This window comes from Anneissia japonica, unplaced genomic scaffold (assembly GCF_011630105.1).
Source record: "Anneissia japonica isolate Jap-2015-1 unplaced genomic scaffold, ASM1163010v1 scaffold1889_len2455224_cov183, whole genome shotgun sequence".
Classification (NCBI taxonomy): domain Eukaryota; kingdom Metazoa; phylum Echinodermata; class Crinoidea; order Comatulida; family Comatulidae; genus Anneissia; species Anneissia japonica.
The window spans coordinates 708673-723398 of record NW_022752980.1 but is presented as its reverse complement, the minus strand read 5'-3'; the positions used below and the strand labels follow the sequence as shown (position 1 = coordinate 723398).

Below are 14726 nucleotides of genomic sequence, written 5' to 3'. Positions count from 1 at the left end.
GATTTGAACCCCAAACGTTCGATTATATTTACACACAAAACGTGCACCTTTACCGCTCGACTACATTAACCTGATATCTATAGCTTGTAATATTATACCACTACAATACAACACAATAAACAATAAATAATAAACACAATAAACAGCGGATACAAAGATATGGCGCGACAGCAGGGTGAGGGTTTGTAATCTCAGATTATCTAGTATTTGTGTATCTGTTAGTATCTGTTAAAAAACATAAAATCTGCATCTTACTTCTCCAATTCATCAGCCAAACGAGGCCTAACATAGGCTTAAAGTAGCAAGCCCATAAATCGGGCTTTCATGCCTTCCAGGCTACCTACAGTCCGCTGGCCAGAATTTGACACGTGGTCGGTACGCTCGAGTCGGTCTGGGGTCAATCCGCTCGAGTCAGCCTGGCCTAGTCAAATGACTTTGGTTAAGTAAACGTCTTTGGTTAAGTAATAAATATACTTACCAATCTGCGTTCTACAAGAGGTACGGACCGTTGAGAAGTAAGTGAAAATGATTGTCAATGTAATTCCTCTCTCAGTCCACTGTACTGTCATTCCTCTCGTCCCGCCGGTCGTGAATGTGTGTGTGTGTGTGTGTGAGAGAGAGAGAGAGAGACTCGTGTAGTACATAATGACCTCAGGTCACTAGTCTCTGCGCAGACTGTGTGAGCCCCTACAGGTCACAAACAGACTGACAGACAGATCGACGTGCAGACGGACAGACAGACGGAGCTCATTGCAATACCTTCTTCTCTCACTTTGTGGGGCGAGGGTAATAATATGCCCTAAAAGGTATAAGGCTAAGGCCTAGATAGATCGTCATTGCCATAATATCATTGATAATACAATAGCAAGTGTTTAAATACCTCAACACATGCTGACCTAGACCTTGCTAGCAGCTCATACCTGGGACGTATCCAGGGGGGGAGCAGTGGGAGCCGCGGCTCCCCCCCTTTGTACACAGTGTTAAAATTTTAAAGCTTATTCTTGAGCCAATACAAATTCTTTCCTGGGATCACTCAAAATGAATACTTCTAAACTTGTAAATATGCATCAGTACACGTTATACATAGGCATAATAGAACACATAGGCCTAAGCGTGATTAAAAAAATCTTAAATCCATAAATCTCAAGCCAGGTCTTTTAAGATAGAAATGCGATACTGTGGTTCAATTTCGTTTTTATCCTTTTGCAAGTTTCTTTAAATGTTTGTTTAATAATACTACTACTAATAGTAATAATAATAATAATAACATTGATGATGATGACAATAGGAATAATTGATATTAATACTAATACTGTAACAATAAAAAGTGAAGAAAATTGTGCTAAATGCGAAAAAAGTTGTGATTTGTTGATCATAATATAGTATATATAGTTAAAGCTTAGTAAGCTATAATTAGGCCTGTTGTCCTGGATATTAAGTAGATCCCTGATTAAAGATCATGAGAAATTTGTTGGCGTTTCATTTTGACTATAATGGTAATGTGATGATGATGAATTTTACTATATAAAAGTGTCATTTCCGGCCATCTCGAGAGGTACTATTTCCTCAAATTTTGGTGGGGCTGAGAACGTTGTGAAATCACGTTTTTGAAGTAGCCCTATGTAAAGTACATACTCAAAGACAATGTTTTTAAGCTTTTTTTTCCTATGTTTTTTTTCTATGGTATATCACACACACATTAATAAGATCTCTATGGTTGTCAAAAATCCCTGATAAAAGATCATGTTTGTTTAATAATACTACTACTAATAGTAATAATAATAATAACAATGATGATGATGACGATAGTAATAATTGATAATAATATTAATAGCAATAAAAAGAGAGGAAAATTGTGTTAAATGCGAAAAAAAAGTTATGATTTGTTGATCATACTATAGTATATACTGTATAGTTAAAGCTTAGTAAGCTATAATTAGGCCTAAGTTGTCCTGGATATTAAGTAGATTCCTGATAAAAGATCATGACAAATTTGTTGGCGTTTCATTTTGACTATAATGGTAATGTGATGATGATGAATTTTACTATATAAAAGTGTCATTTCCGACCATCTCGAGAGGTACTATTTCCTCAAATGTTCAGCCCCAGCCATGGTGGGGCTGAGGTGGTTGTGAAATCACGTTTTTGAAGTAGGCCTATGTTTTCTATGGTATACACACACATTAATAAGATCTCTATGGTTGTCAAAAATCCCTGATGAAAGATCATGAGAATTTTTTTTGGCGCTTCATTTTGGCTAATGGTGATGTGATGATGATGAATTTTATTAAAAGTGTCATTTCTAGCCATCTAGAGGTACAATTTCCTCAAATTTTCTCACCTCAGCCCCAGCCATGGTGGGGCTGAGGTGGGTGTCGATCTGTGCCCTTCCCTGGGTATGATATTAAACTCCATCGAGTCGGCTCCTGATGTATCTCTTAGTGATTGCTGTTTGTTTTTAGGATGTGATCTGATTTTTCATGTCCATTTTTCGTGATTATGACTATTCTGGATAAAGAATGTTTTGAGCAGATGTGGATTCAAGGCCCCCCCCCCTCCACCCTTCATTTTTTAAGAAAACAAAAGAAAGAAAAATATATTCAAATTGAAATGCGAGAGTGTAATTTCCGGCCATCTAGAGATGCCTTAATCATAAATTTTATTACCTCAGCCCCAACCATGTTGGGGCTGAGGTGGGTGATTCCTCGGTCTGTGAAAGTCCCTCCCTGGTTTACCTCTCTTTCGAATTCCTGGATCTGCCACTGTTGATTTATTATATAATTATTTTTGCGCTTATTTATAATGCGTCTGTTGCAATTTTCACTTAATCCTCTCAAACAGTCCTAAGAACGTTCAGATTGCGCTACTTCACAGGGGGATTCGCCCCCTTGACCCCGCCGGGGTCATACGTAATTCGCATAACGGCTCCCCCCCCCCCTTTCAAAATCCTGGCTACGTCCCTGGCTCATACGCGCGGGTTTACAATCGGATTTCAAAAAAAGCAATAATACAATTCATATTAGATGCCTTCCATTCTCCTAGCACTATTTAATACCACTATCGCTATCTTTGCAACTGAAACATTTTCTCAGCGATCTGCCTACCTTGAATTCAAGTCACTCGGCCCCAAGTCAACTCGGCCCCATGTCAACTCGGCCCCATTCCAACTCGGCCCCAAGTCAACTCGGTCCCAAGTCAACTCAGGGCCCCAAGTATGTTCCTTTGAAGAAGCGAGGTAATTATCGGGCAATTTTAATTCCTCTTCTATGGAAGGCCGATACCCGGCTCTACTACGCCCCTGATATATACATAAATCACAAAAGCAATGTATACAGTGTTCGAATAAAGGACATGACAGTAAATCGTGTAGCATAGCTCTCAACGAATGTTGTCCTATAAATAAATATGTTGTGTAATAAAATGACTCCGACGGGATTCGGCCCAGTGACCGCTCACTGGCAATGCGAACGTCATATCCATTACACCACACGGACTTCATGATTGAACAGATTCAAGCTATGCTACACGATCTACCATCATGTCCTTTATTCGAACACTTTATTTACTTTCTTTTTCTGATTTATACATAATTATTATATAGGATATATATATATATATATATATATATATATATATATATATATAATTTTAGTAAAAAAAATATACAAATCAACACCAGGTACTGTCAATATCTCATTTTAGGAGGTTACATACTGAACGCCATGCGGAGAAGCTTTTTAGAAACCTGCCTCGACTTCAATGATGGAAAACTAGAAGGCGAAATGAAAGCTTTGGAGTCTGATGGGAAATGGAAACTGATCTTGACAGAAGAATTTGAGGCTGGTCGCAAAGAATGGAATATGATTTTATTTCTTCACCAAATTTTATAACTATTAGTTTGATTCCACAGAAGTACTTGGTTTTTTTTACTGAAATATTAATTTTGCAGTTGTTGTTTTCAACATTACGAATAATCTAGTGATACTAAGTTATTACCATAGTATTATATTTATTTTTAATGATTTTTATGGGTTCATGTTTAGTTGGTAATGTTATGTTTCGGGGATTGCACTGGGACTGATTTGGCTCGAGTCGTCCCCAACACTCAGAGTACGAGTCACAGCACAACGATTACTTTCCTTTCAAACTTTATTAACGAACTGCATAACAAAAGAAATCAAGAAAAAAGAAAATAGCAAAGGAAAAGAGCACTGCAAAGATATAAATAACATGCATAATATTACCGTATGTATCGTATGACCATCAATATGCAATTTATGCTGCAATTTAAGTTACCTTAATTGAATGTACATTGACAAAAACACATCATTTTATAAACGCCAATAAGTAAACAACTCGGTGAAACTACACCGGCAAAACATTGAATATTAAACCGTTCAAACTCAACTGTGTGTTTATTACGACTTAATGTTTATACGACTTAATCTCATTTCATATCTGAATTATAGGTAAATGGTACATAATGATAAATATGCAAATCACAGCAATCATTAACGATACGTACGATTAACGTTCATAGCATTAATTAATTAATTATGGTGAACAAGAATTTCCTTGATCTATCACTACACAATTCACATCGTTACTATTAGCATAATTGTTGAAACATCCCGCAATTCATCATTAAGTCTATAAAATATAATACATTGATAATTAAGAGTAGATAGGCCTACGTTATTTAGGCGTATCTATCCTTACGATTAAAGTCATGCACAATATAATCGTAACGTACAGTGTCTCCCTGCATAGTATTCCAGCTAACAATTTTACGTTAAAATAACGTTATAATAACGTATGAATTTGGTTCAAAAAACGTTTAATTAATACGTTTTAGAAACGTAATTGTGTTGAGTTTAAAAGCGTTATAATAACGTTTTAATGTAACGTTTTAAAAACGTCATCATAACGTAGAGATAGCATTGGTTACATAGACTTTGGTCTCGTTTTACGTTTTAAAAAGGGTTTTTAAAAGGGCTTTTATTACATTTGTAAAACGTTTCAGTATACCGTTTTAAAAACATATTTATGTGGAGTTTTTAAAGCGTTTTAATAACGTTTTAATTTAACATTCAGAAACGTTATTATAACGTTATTTTGCTGTTTTTAAACGTTTTCAAAAACTTTCTTAAAATGTATTACAAGACCAAAGTCAATGTAACTAGACTTATTTTTAACCCTAGTTACATTGACTTTGGTCTTGTAACACTTTTAAAGAATGTTTTGGCCTTTTCCACGAATCGGTAGACATCTTGAAGTAATGACAAACATTACGAATCAGCGGTGCGTAACCAACTGAAATAATATAAACCTTTGGGCTGAATTTATGACATCATGTTAATATTTAAAAAATCATAACTCCCTAACGGGGCGTCGTATCCAACAATGTTTTCCCACATAATGTTCCTAAAAGACTAGTCTACACCACTACATGATTGAACAAAAATTGAAAAATGTTTTTGACCTCTGAAATCAAGATGGAAAAAGAAAAGCCTATCTAAGTAGTGTATTAAAACAGATCACGTCGAACTTTTATCTAGATATAGATCCACTTAACTAGTTAAAAGTTCGACATGAACCACTCAATTATAGCTAGATAAAGGAATTAAGTCACTAAAGTTAAGTGACTTAACTTTACTAGAATAACGGTAAATTAACTTGCTTTACGGTAAAGTCGGCTCGGATTACAAGAACACGATTACGTAACGTAGGAATCTAAGCCAGCGTTGTTGTATTGTACATTACCACCATTATCATCTTCTGGCTGGCAACAACGTACTCCAACAATGCTAACAACAGTATCGAAGTAGTCTCATTAATCTGGTTTTTAGAAATTATTTGTAATGTTATGGATAAAAACCCAGCAAACGTCCGTTTTACGAATAGTCGATGTTACCAATGACCTTTGCCCTTTGCATCATTGACCAAGTAATAACGTTAAAAAGTCCGATTGCGTACGTTTTTCAAAGTGATAATGTATATTTTTCCTAATAATAAAATCAGATTTGTTGTATTTATTTATTGACAATTCAATCTTTTCTATTTCTGCTATAATAGTCGCTATTAATTAAGTTTCAACGAACTACCACCAACGCTAGTCGTTAAAATAAGCGCACATGTTTACGATGACTAAATAAAAAAGTGTGTGGAAGTCAGCAACTTATTTGACACCGCGAAGCTAGATTTTCGCAAAGTGCATGTAAAACAACACAGTTGAGCGATCTAAAAACTACAAAACAGGACAGAAAGGTCCATAAAGTATACAGACGTTTTAATTGAAAATTAAACAATATTTTGTTAAATGGAAGAATGCTAGCTAGCGATTAAAATAATTCGTTTTTTATCGAAGGTAAAATTAGCTAGGGCTTAGAGAATCTTTTAGATTGCGATAGAAACACGTTGGTGCACTGTCGTTGGTTCGTACTGGTCGGCTAGGTTAGGTAGTGGAAATTCACACCTTTTCTACTGTAGTTCACAATTTTTTTGAACGAATACCACTTGGTACTAGAGGTTCGTAAAATACAGTAGATGTTTTATTAAACAAGCCTTTCCACCGTGTGGCGTCGACGGCCTGAAACTGGTTGGCTGTTTATCTGGCTCTAACTTGGCATCGAACGCCATTAGGGATTATCGTACCATGTTTCAAGAGGGGTATATCTAGATAAAGTTCGACGTGAACCAGGCTATTATAAGGACATCTAAAAGACGCTATTTTACTGATACTTAATGAAAACAGGTCTAATTTGACTGAAACTTGGAATATTCTTAATAGTGTATATGTAGAAAAAATCCTCAATCTTTTTTTTTTTTACTATAAATGGATATGAAGAGTCTAATCCTAAAATTATTGCAGGAGGATTTAATGATTTTTTCACCCAGATTGGTCCTGAATTAATTAACAAAATTCCTGAAGTGAATACAAGTCTAGAGGACATCCTCTGCAGCACTCCACATACTGTTAACTCTCTATTTCTATCACCTACAAATGCAGAAGAAGTTATCTGGACTTTCAATACACTTAAATCTAGCACAAGTTGTGGATATGAACTTAGACGAGACATTATTAAATCGGCTAAAAATTCCATTGCATTGCCTCTAGCATATATCTTTAACACTTCTATTCGTTCCGGCATTTTTCCCGATCAACTTAAATAGCTAAGGTTATCCCCTTTCACAAGGCTGGCCCTCCTGACATTTGTAGTAATTATCGTCCAATTTCTGTTCTTCCCGTGTTATCCAAAATCTTTAAACGTTTGATTTATAATAGACTTTATAATTTTATTTCTCGTTATTTTTGGTTTTCGCACTAAGTATTCTTCATATATGGCTTTCTTATAATAGAAGCATACAATTGTAGTCAGCAATTTAGATAACAATCAACATACTCTTGGTATATTCATAGACATTTCAAAAGCGTTCGATACCATAAATCACGATATTTTGCTGGCCAAATTATTCCATTATGGTGTTCGTGGTGTTGCCCTTGATCTGTTTAGGAGTAACCTGACTAATCGGACCCAAAATGTTCATTATTGTAATAATAATACATTAATATCTACTATCCAATATAGATTTCTACGGGATCTTTTTTGGGTTCTTTACTTTTCATTTTCATTATTAATGATATTTTTCACACGTCCAATGTATTTTCATTTTCATATTTGCTGATATACTAATATAATTATTTCTCACCCCGATTTTGATAATCTTATTTTTCTTGTCAATAATGATCTTTGTAAATTATCCGCCTGGTTCAAATCAAATCAAATCATACTTTTATTTTCCATACAAAAAGTAATACAATATACAATAAGAAAAGAATTGAATCAAATATATTACATCAAAGCAAATAAACTTAAATGAAATGTTGAATAAAAAATGTAATTGTTGTGTTAAAATTTTAACCAGATATCAAAGTGAATTCAATGTTAAAATAAAGTTGAGTAAAATCTATATATAGGCCTAGTAGTAGGCCTGTAACATACTTCAAACGTTAAATGAACAATCGGTTTTTGGTTTAAAAACACACGGTAACATTTTAAACGTTGATTATACGTTAAAATACAAACTATATTTTAACATTACATTGAAAAGATGTTGAACAAATGTTGTTACTGTAATTTTAATATCCAAACCTTCAATGTTTATTTATTGTTTAAATAACGCTGAATTAAAGTAAAGGATATATTGTAAAAAAAACACAACACAATTCAACGTTGATTCTACATTGAAATAACAATTATACATAGAGTAACGTTGGAAAACTGTTGAATAAACATTGTATTAAATGTTACGTTAACATCCCAACCAGTTTTCAAAATGAATTCAATATTGAAATAAAGTTGAGTAAAAAACTATATTTTAACTTGAGAATGAAAAAACATTGAACTTATGTTGATACTAATTTAAAAATCTCAACATAGGCCTATTTGCAATGTTCATTTAACGTTAAAAAACCTCCAATAAACAATAGGATTGTGGTCATGATAACACTTTTTCAACGTTGATTCTACATTAAAATGCAAACTATATTTAAACTTGGAAGTTGAAAAGACGTTACTGTAACATTAAAATCTCAACATATTTTCAACGTTTATTTAACATAGAAAAAAAAAAACAGTAACATAGTTTTAACGTCGATTATATGTTAAAATACAGACTATATTTTAACATTACATTGAAAAGATGTTGAACTAATGTTGTTACTGTTTAATATCTAAACCAGTTGTAGCTGCCACAACGTAGCAGCTTTAATATATGCTCATCAATAAGGACACTAAAACGATTTTACTGGCTTCGGCTGTATCATTTATTATATCTTTCTTGCCGTCATATCAAGCCTTGTCGTAATTCTGGCAATCAAATAACAACAATCATACTTATTAACATTCAGAAAATAGCAATACAATCATAAACACTAATTAATTAAATCATCAATAAATCAAACTTCAGGCTTATGTAGTTATTTATCATATCATTCTCAACACTGCTGCATCCACAGTATAAACTGTAACTACTAATTATATCATTATCAATCATCATTAATTTAGTATATTATTATAATCGTTTTCATAGGTAAGTCATTGTATTACAAATAATCCCATAGTCAAATGTAAATCCTAGTATAGAGAATAGTAACAGTATTAGCAGTATCCTGCTGTGCTGCTCAATCAAGCGGAACGGACCCGCATGGAGTGTACGACGACTTTCAGCGAATCATCGATGAAGGCAGTTTCAAACACAATAACTTTCAATTTAAGCCTAGAGTGCTTACAATGCAATATCATATAAATAAAATAATCAAATGGTTCAATATAGCAATTGTCATGGTGATTATCAATACAATTATGAGTGTGAAAAATATAGTAGAATCATCTCAGTTTCTTAATATGTTCGCATGGAATGATTTAACAATTAACTAGGCCTAGGCTACGCATACATGTACAAGTAATGCGTACAGTAATGCGTACACCCGACTACGTGAGAACTCCATACAGAGCAAAAGGCTATGCAGTACCTGTATATCTAAATTAAACGAGGCATAATACCACAATATTCCCGCTAACCAGAAAGTACATCAATATGTTCCTGGTATATTACTTAAACATTGAATAAAGAATATTTACCGGTTCAGGTGTCACTGCATAAAAAAAAATCAGACATATCAAGAGAACATCAATCATTCGAAAGTTTTGATTAATTCAAAATGGATGTTACCAAAGAACTATTCCGCGTATTTGCATTAAAATTGATTGGGAATAGGGTAAAATTTGAATATTTTACTAAGTGGAGAAACTACAGGAAACCAACGAACCAGAGCGGCTCCTTTATTATTACTATATAGCGCCGCCACGCAGTTGGGGTAACATTACTCTCCGTGTACCTAATGTTCTAAAGAGAGGGCGAATTGTAAATCGGACGCTTCTAATTGTTACACGTAACATAAAGTCGCGCGGCGTACACTATGGTCAGAGCGGTCAAGGTTCAAAAGTTTTCAATTTTGCAAGAGGGCGTCGCATGCGTTATTACCATAGAGATATAATAAGATCTAGTGCGCAATGTATTCGATGTTCGAAATACGCAGAGCTGTGTGTGTGTACCATCCAAGATGGCTGCCATAGATTCAACCAATCAAATTTCGCCTGAGCACTATCATTTTCAATGGTGCCATCAATTTACACAGAAAGTACAGTACAGCTTGTTACCTGTGTTTTAAAACTCGAGCGTTGCAGTGTATGGGTGTAATGTACACGATTTTAATTCTTTTAAATTTTTGAATAAGATGCTCTACTTGGCCTCTTTTTGGCTACGACAGTTTAATAATTTGTCATTATCAATAATAATTATCATTAATGAAATAATATTCAGTCAGAAGGATTATGTATGGTAATAATATGTATACTAAGCCTGAAGGTGGCGCTTTCCTACGGCGGCCATCTTGGATGGTACACATACAGAACTCTGCATTGCTCCGCCATCTTGTCAGCACTCTAGTTGTTAAATAGCTCTATGGTTATCACATAATTTGCACGCGTAAATCGTGGAGAAGCTATCTTGTGTTTATAAGATCTTTGGTTACTGCCTATGACCAAAAACATATCAACATATGTATCGGTATCCGATACACCAGTTTTCAAAGTTTATTTATTGTTGAAATAATGTTGAGTAAGTAGTGAATACATTGTAAAAACACAACACATTTTCAACGTTGATTCTACATTGAAATAAAAATTATATTTAGACTTAACGTGGGAAAAAATGTTGAATAAAGATTGTAATTGTTATGTTAAAATCCTTAAAAATGAATTCAATTGAAATAAAGTTGAATAAATAATTATATTTTAACTTCACACTGAAAAAAACATTGAACTTATGTTGATACTGTAACTTTATAATCTCAACATATTATTTGCAACGTCTATTTAACGATGAAAAAACAATAGGAGTTTGGTTGAAAAACGTAACACATTTTCAATGTTCATTCTACATTGAAATGCAAGCTATATTTTAACTTGACCTTGAAAAGATGTTAAACTTATGTTGTAACTGTAACATTAAAATTATCAACCAAATTTCAACATTTCAACGTTGAATTAACGTCAAATAATCAACCGGAACTTGAGTTAAAAGCACAACATATTTTCAATGTTGAGTGTATGTTGTCAAAATGATTTCAACTTCTCACATTTCAACGTTGATTTAACGTTGAATTAACGTTGTGTGCCCACTGCGCTGACAACCACGAATTTAGGTGACCCAAGCTCACAAAAACGCTGTAAACTCGTCCTCAGGCCAAAATGAGTTATAATGGCATAGAACATATCATTTACTTTAAAATGACAGTTAAATGAACTCAATCAGGTGTCTGGAATCAAAGTTATGACCATTGGAATAATTGTCATCTTATCAACTTTCTTAAATCAAGTTTTCAGAATAATGCTTTTATTTTTGGCAGGTTTCTATTCATTTTTCACTAGCTCCCATCCGAAAATGGCTAAATTTCTTACATCTTATTTATAATTTTAAACTAAAATTTCAGGAATAGTAAGATTAAATGTTATACTTTATTTATTACACAAAAACTTAATTCACACAAAATTCACGTTCTACGCCCTATTCTGGCTATGGAGGCTTGTTTCTCAATACAGTGCGGTGCGAGTTTACAGCCCTTTTGTGAGCTTGGGTCACTTTGTTAAGCTATGACAATATGGTACTTCGTAAAATACGGTAATGGTTTAAAAAGAAGTGGGTAGTCTGCAATCGTAAAAAGATCATGTATTATTCAACCTTCACGCAGACGAGAGGTTTGTTTTGGTGAATAAGTAGTACGGTGAGCCGAATTATCGTTTATTGCTAATAGAGATATTTGAGTTTTCTTTTAACAGACATAGGCCTATCTCAATTAAAGCTAAGAATATATCTATTTAAATTAGAGATGTCTTTGTTTAAAACTAAGACACTGTTTTGAAATGTATATGTTGATATTGTGCTTCAATGAATTTTTTTTATATCATAATGATAATATTACACTTGCTTATATAATTTGATTTACAAAGCAACTTTGTTAGGCCGCCGTAGAGAGACATGGATTCTAACTCAATTGAGATGGGGACTCACGTGATCGATGGTGTACGGCATCCTATTTCAACGCCAGTGAAGCACATAGAGAACCTTCCAAATTTAGAGATCTTTGAAGACGATGTTGTAATGACGTCACCTAAATCAGGTTAATTATAATAACGTTTACTAGTGATTGTATCGTCAGTAGTCCTATATTTATAAGAATTTACAATAGTTAGAATACAATTAGAAAGAGAACTATACATACCATGTCTGTTTGTAAAACAAAACATAGGGCTTTTCTTCATTGCCGTAATGTCGAAATAAAACGTGAAGAAAAAATAAATAAAATTCTAGGCATCTTTATTCCTTGAAAAAAAAGGGGGAATATTTAGGTCTGAGACGTTCCACTTTAAGGATCAACACATCCACAACCTACTTCGGATTATTACCCAAATGACGATTGTGAATGGATACTCACAGCCATTGCGTTTAATTAACCGTTTATTAATATTTCTAAATGGTCGTCATATCCACACCCCACACCGGATCGTCACCAATATTTAATAATTTCTTCATTGGACCATGACAAACAATTGTTAAAAGTTTCACTTCGATCCATTGATAAGTTTTGAGATATTACGTTAGTGATACAAAATGACCATAAAATTCACACCTGAATCTGGATCGTCACCAAAATTTAACAATTTCTTCCTTTTTCTCTCTCCCCCTCTCTCTTTTGTAGGAGTTTCATCCATTTTTATTTCATTTCTCTTTTTTAAAGTTTGTTTTAACATTGTCTACACATCAAATAATAATAAAAAACATGATTGAGCTCAAGCAAACTGAAATACAGTTTAACGTTATTTTCATTATGATATTATTCAATAGATTTTTTTTCAATAAAACTTAATGATAAGAAAACTTCCTTAAATGTTTAGTACTTTTCTTTTCCTTATTTGCTGTTTTTCCACTTAAACAATCAATTTAATAAAAGCAATTCTTACACAAATTGTTGTATCTTTAGCTACTTGACAAAGTTATAATTCTTTACCAGAAACTGGAAGAATCATGCCGTTGTTATTTTTTCATTCATTTGAAGTCAGCACTCCAAAGCAAGCTTTTTGTTCGTTGTCGCTAAGCGACGGTATTCGACAATAGGCAGTTTTCGCCGCACGACGTTAATCTTAAAGTTAACAGATGACGTTATAATGTCTTCATCTTGCGTTGCGGAGAACGTTAATTTCAGGATTTTACGTGCTCGACGTACATTAGTTACGGGTTTGCGCATGCGTATTTCGATTTGTTTACAAAAAGGGCGGAGCTATCGCGCTGCATATTGGGTACTAACGTTAAAGTTAAGGTTTAACGTCGTGCGGCGAAAGCTACCTATAGCTTAGTAATCAGCTATTGCGTAATCGCTGATGTACTTCTATACAAATCACTGTAAAAGTTATGTTACTCAGAAAGTATTTTGCTTCTTTCGGCAATGGCTTTTCCTTCTGTTGGCAGGAAAAACCAACAGGAAAATGAATTATTAGTATGTGACGAACCTTGAGTAGACCAGAGGCAAAGAAAGAGGAACAGGGGAAGAGGTGTGGAAGTGTCTCCCCTCGAATACCCTGGTTCAATTTTTGACTGTTTAATTACGCTTATATTTTAGTTGTTGCTTTTACATTTATATGTTTACCGAGATCTAGCTATTATTTCCCACAGCAATGTTATTTTTATCAAAATAATATTCATATTATATATAATATGTACATATAATATTAAAATATGTTTGTTAACCAGGTACAACCTGGATGCAAGAGATAATTTCTATGCTTAGGTACGGATGCGATGTTCAAAAGGCAGACCAGGAATATATAGAAAAGCGTTGGATGTTCATTGACATTCATCTCAACAACCAAAAGTATGTTCATCTCCCCGACTGATAATGACTCATTTACCTCCACGCTCAATACCACAACAAATGTTAGCAAAGAAAGCAAAGGTAAGAGTGGGTAATTATAGACATTCTTCATCGTTAGCTTTAATTACATGATATTGCTACACTGTCGCTACGGTGTTTTTAATAGAATTTTCAAACTTTACACTGCGTAGCCGTCCCCGACGCAATCGGAAACGCTCTCCAATTCGACAAATCAGTCAGCGTCGCCAAAACTTGTCGACGATAACGTTTAACGATTGTATGGAACCCATGTTTTTAGGAGTAAACTATTACATATTTTCAGCTGCGCATGCCCATATCAAGGTCAATAGATATAAATATAATAGTATACATCATAGGTTTATATCAATTGACTTTGGATATGGGCATGCGCACTTAAAACTACGAAATAGTTTATTCATATAAAATTAGCACCATTAAGTGAATTTTAGAATAGCAACTGTGGGACGCATAAATCTAAATAATTAAAAAATGTTTAATAAACTACCTCCCATTAATAATTTATTGTAATGGTATTGTTTTTCTGCTACAATGAGAGTCATATGGTACTTTAATCAGTTCACTCATTGCAATACCACACGATACGTATTTTAACGAGGTTAACTAATTAAAATACCATATGAATCGCAAAATAGCTGCATAGGCAATGTATATACTACTACTTTTTTTTTTTTATAAATGAATCATGATATAA

At 33.7% G+C, this 14726-nt stretch overlaps 2 protein-coding genes across 2 annotated transcripts in view; both read left to right on the top strand.

The window, feature by feature from the left end:
• Positions 1 to 4408, top strand: part of LOC117122597 (methyltransferase-like protein 27) — a 19533-nt gene extending 15125 nt beyond the window's left edge. The window contains exon 6 of the mRNA XM_033268235.1: positions 3703 to 4408. Within this exon, the coding sequence (XP_033124126.1) occupies positions 3703 to 3890 (188 nt within the window). The 3' untranslated portion in view covers positions 3891 to 4408. The remainder of the gene's footprint in view (positions 1 to 3702) is intronic.
• A 7089-nt stretch (positions 4409 to 11497) lies between these two features.
• The window catches only part of LOC117122508 (sulfotransferase 1E1-like), a 4783-nt gene continuing 1554 nt past the window's right edge, over positions 11498 to 14726 (top strand). Inside the window, exons 1-2 of the mRNA XM_033268096.1 lie at positions 11498 to 12244; positions 13873 to 14009. Of these exons, the coding sequence (XP_033123987.1) occupies positions 12103 to 12244; positions 13873 to 14009 (279 nt within the window). The 5' untranslated portion in view covers positions 11498 to 12102. The remainder of the gene's footprint in view (positions 12245 to 13872; positions 14010 to 14726) is intronic.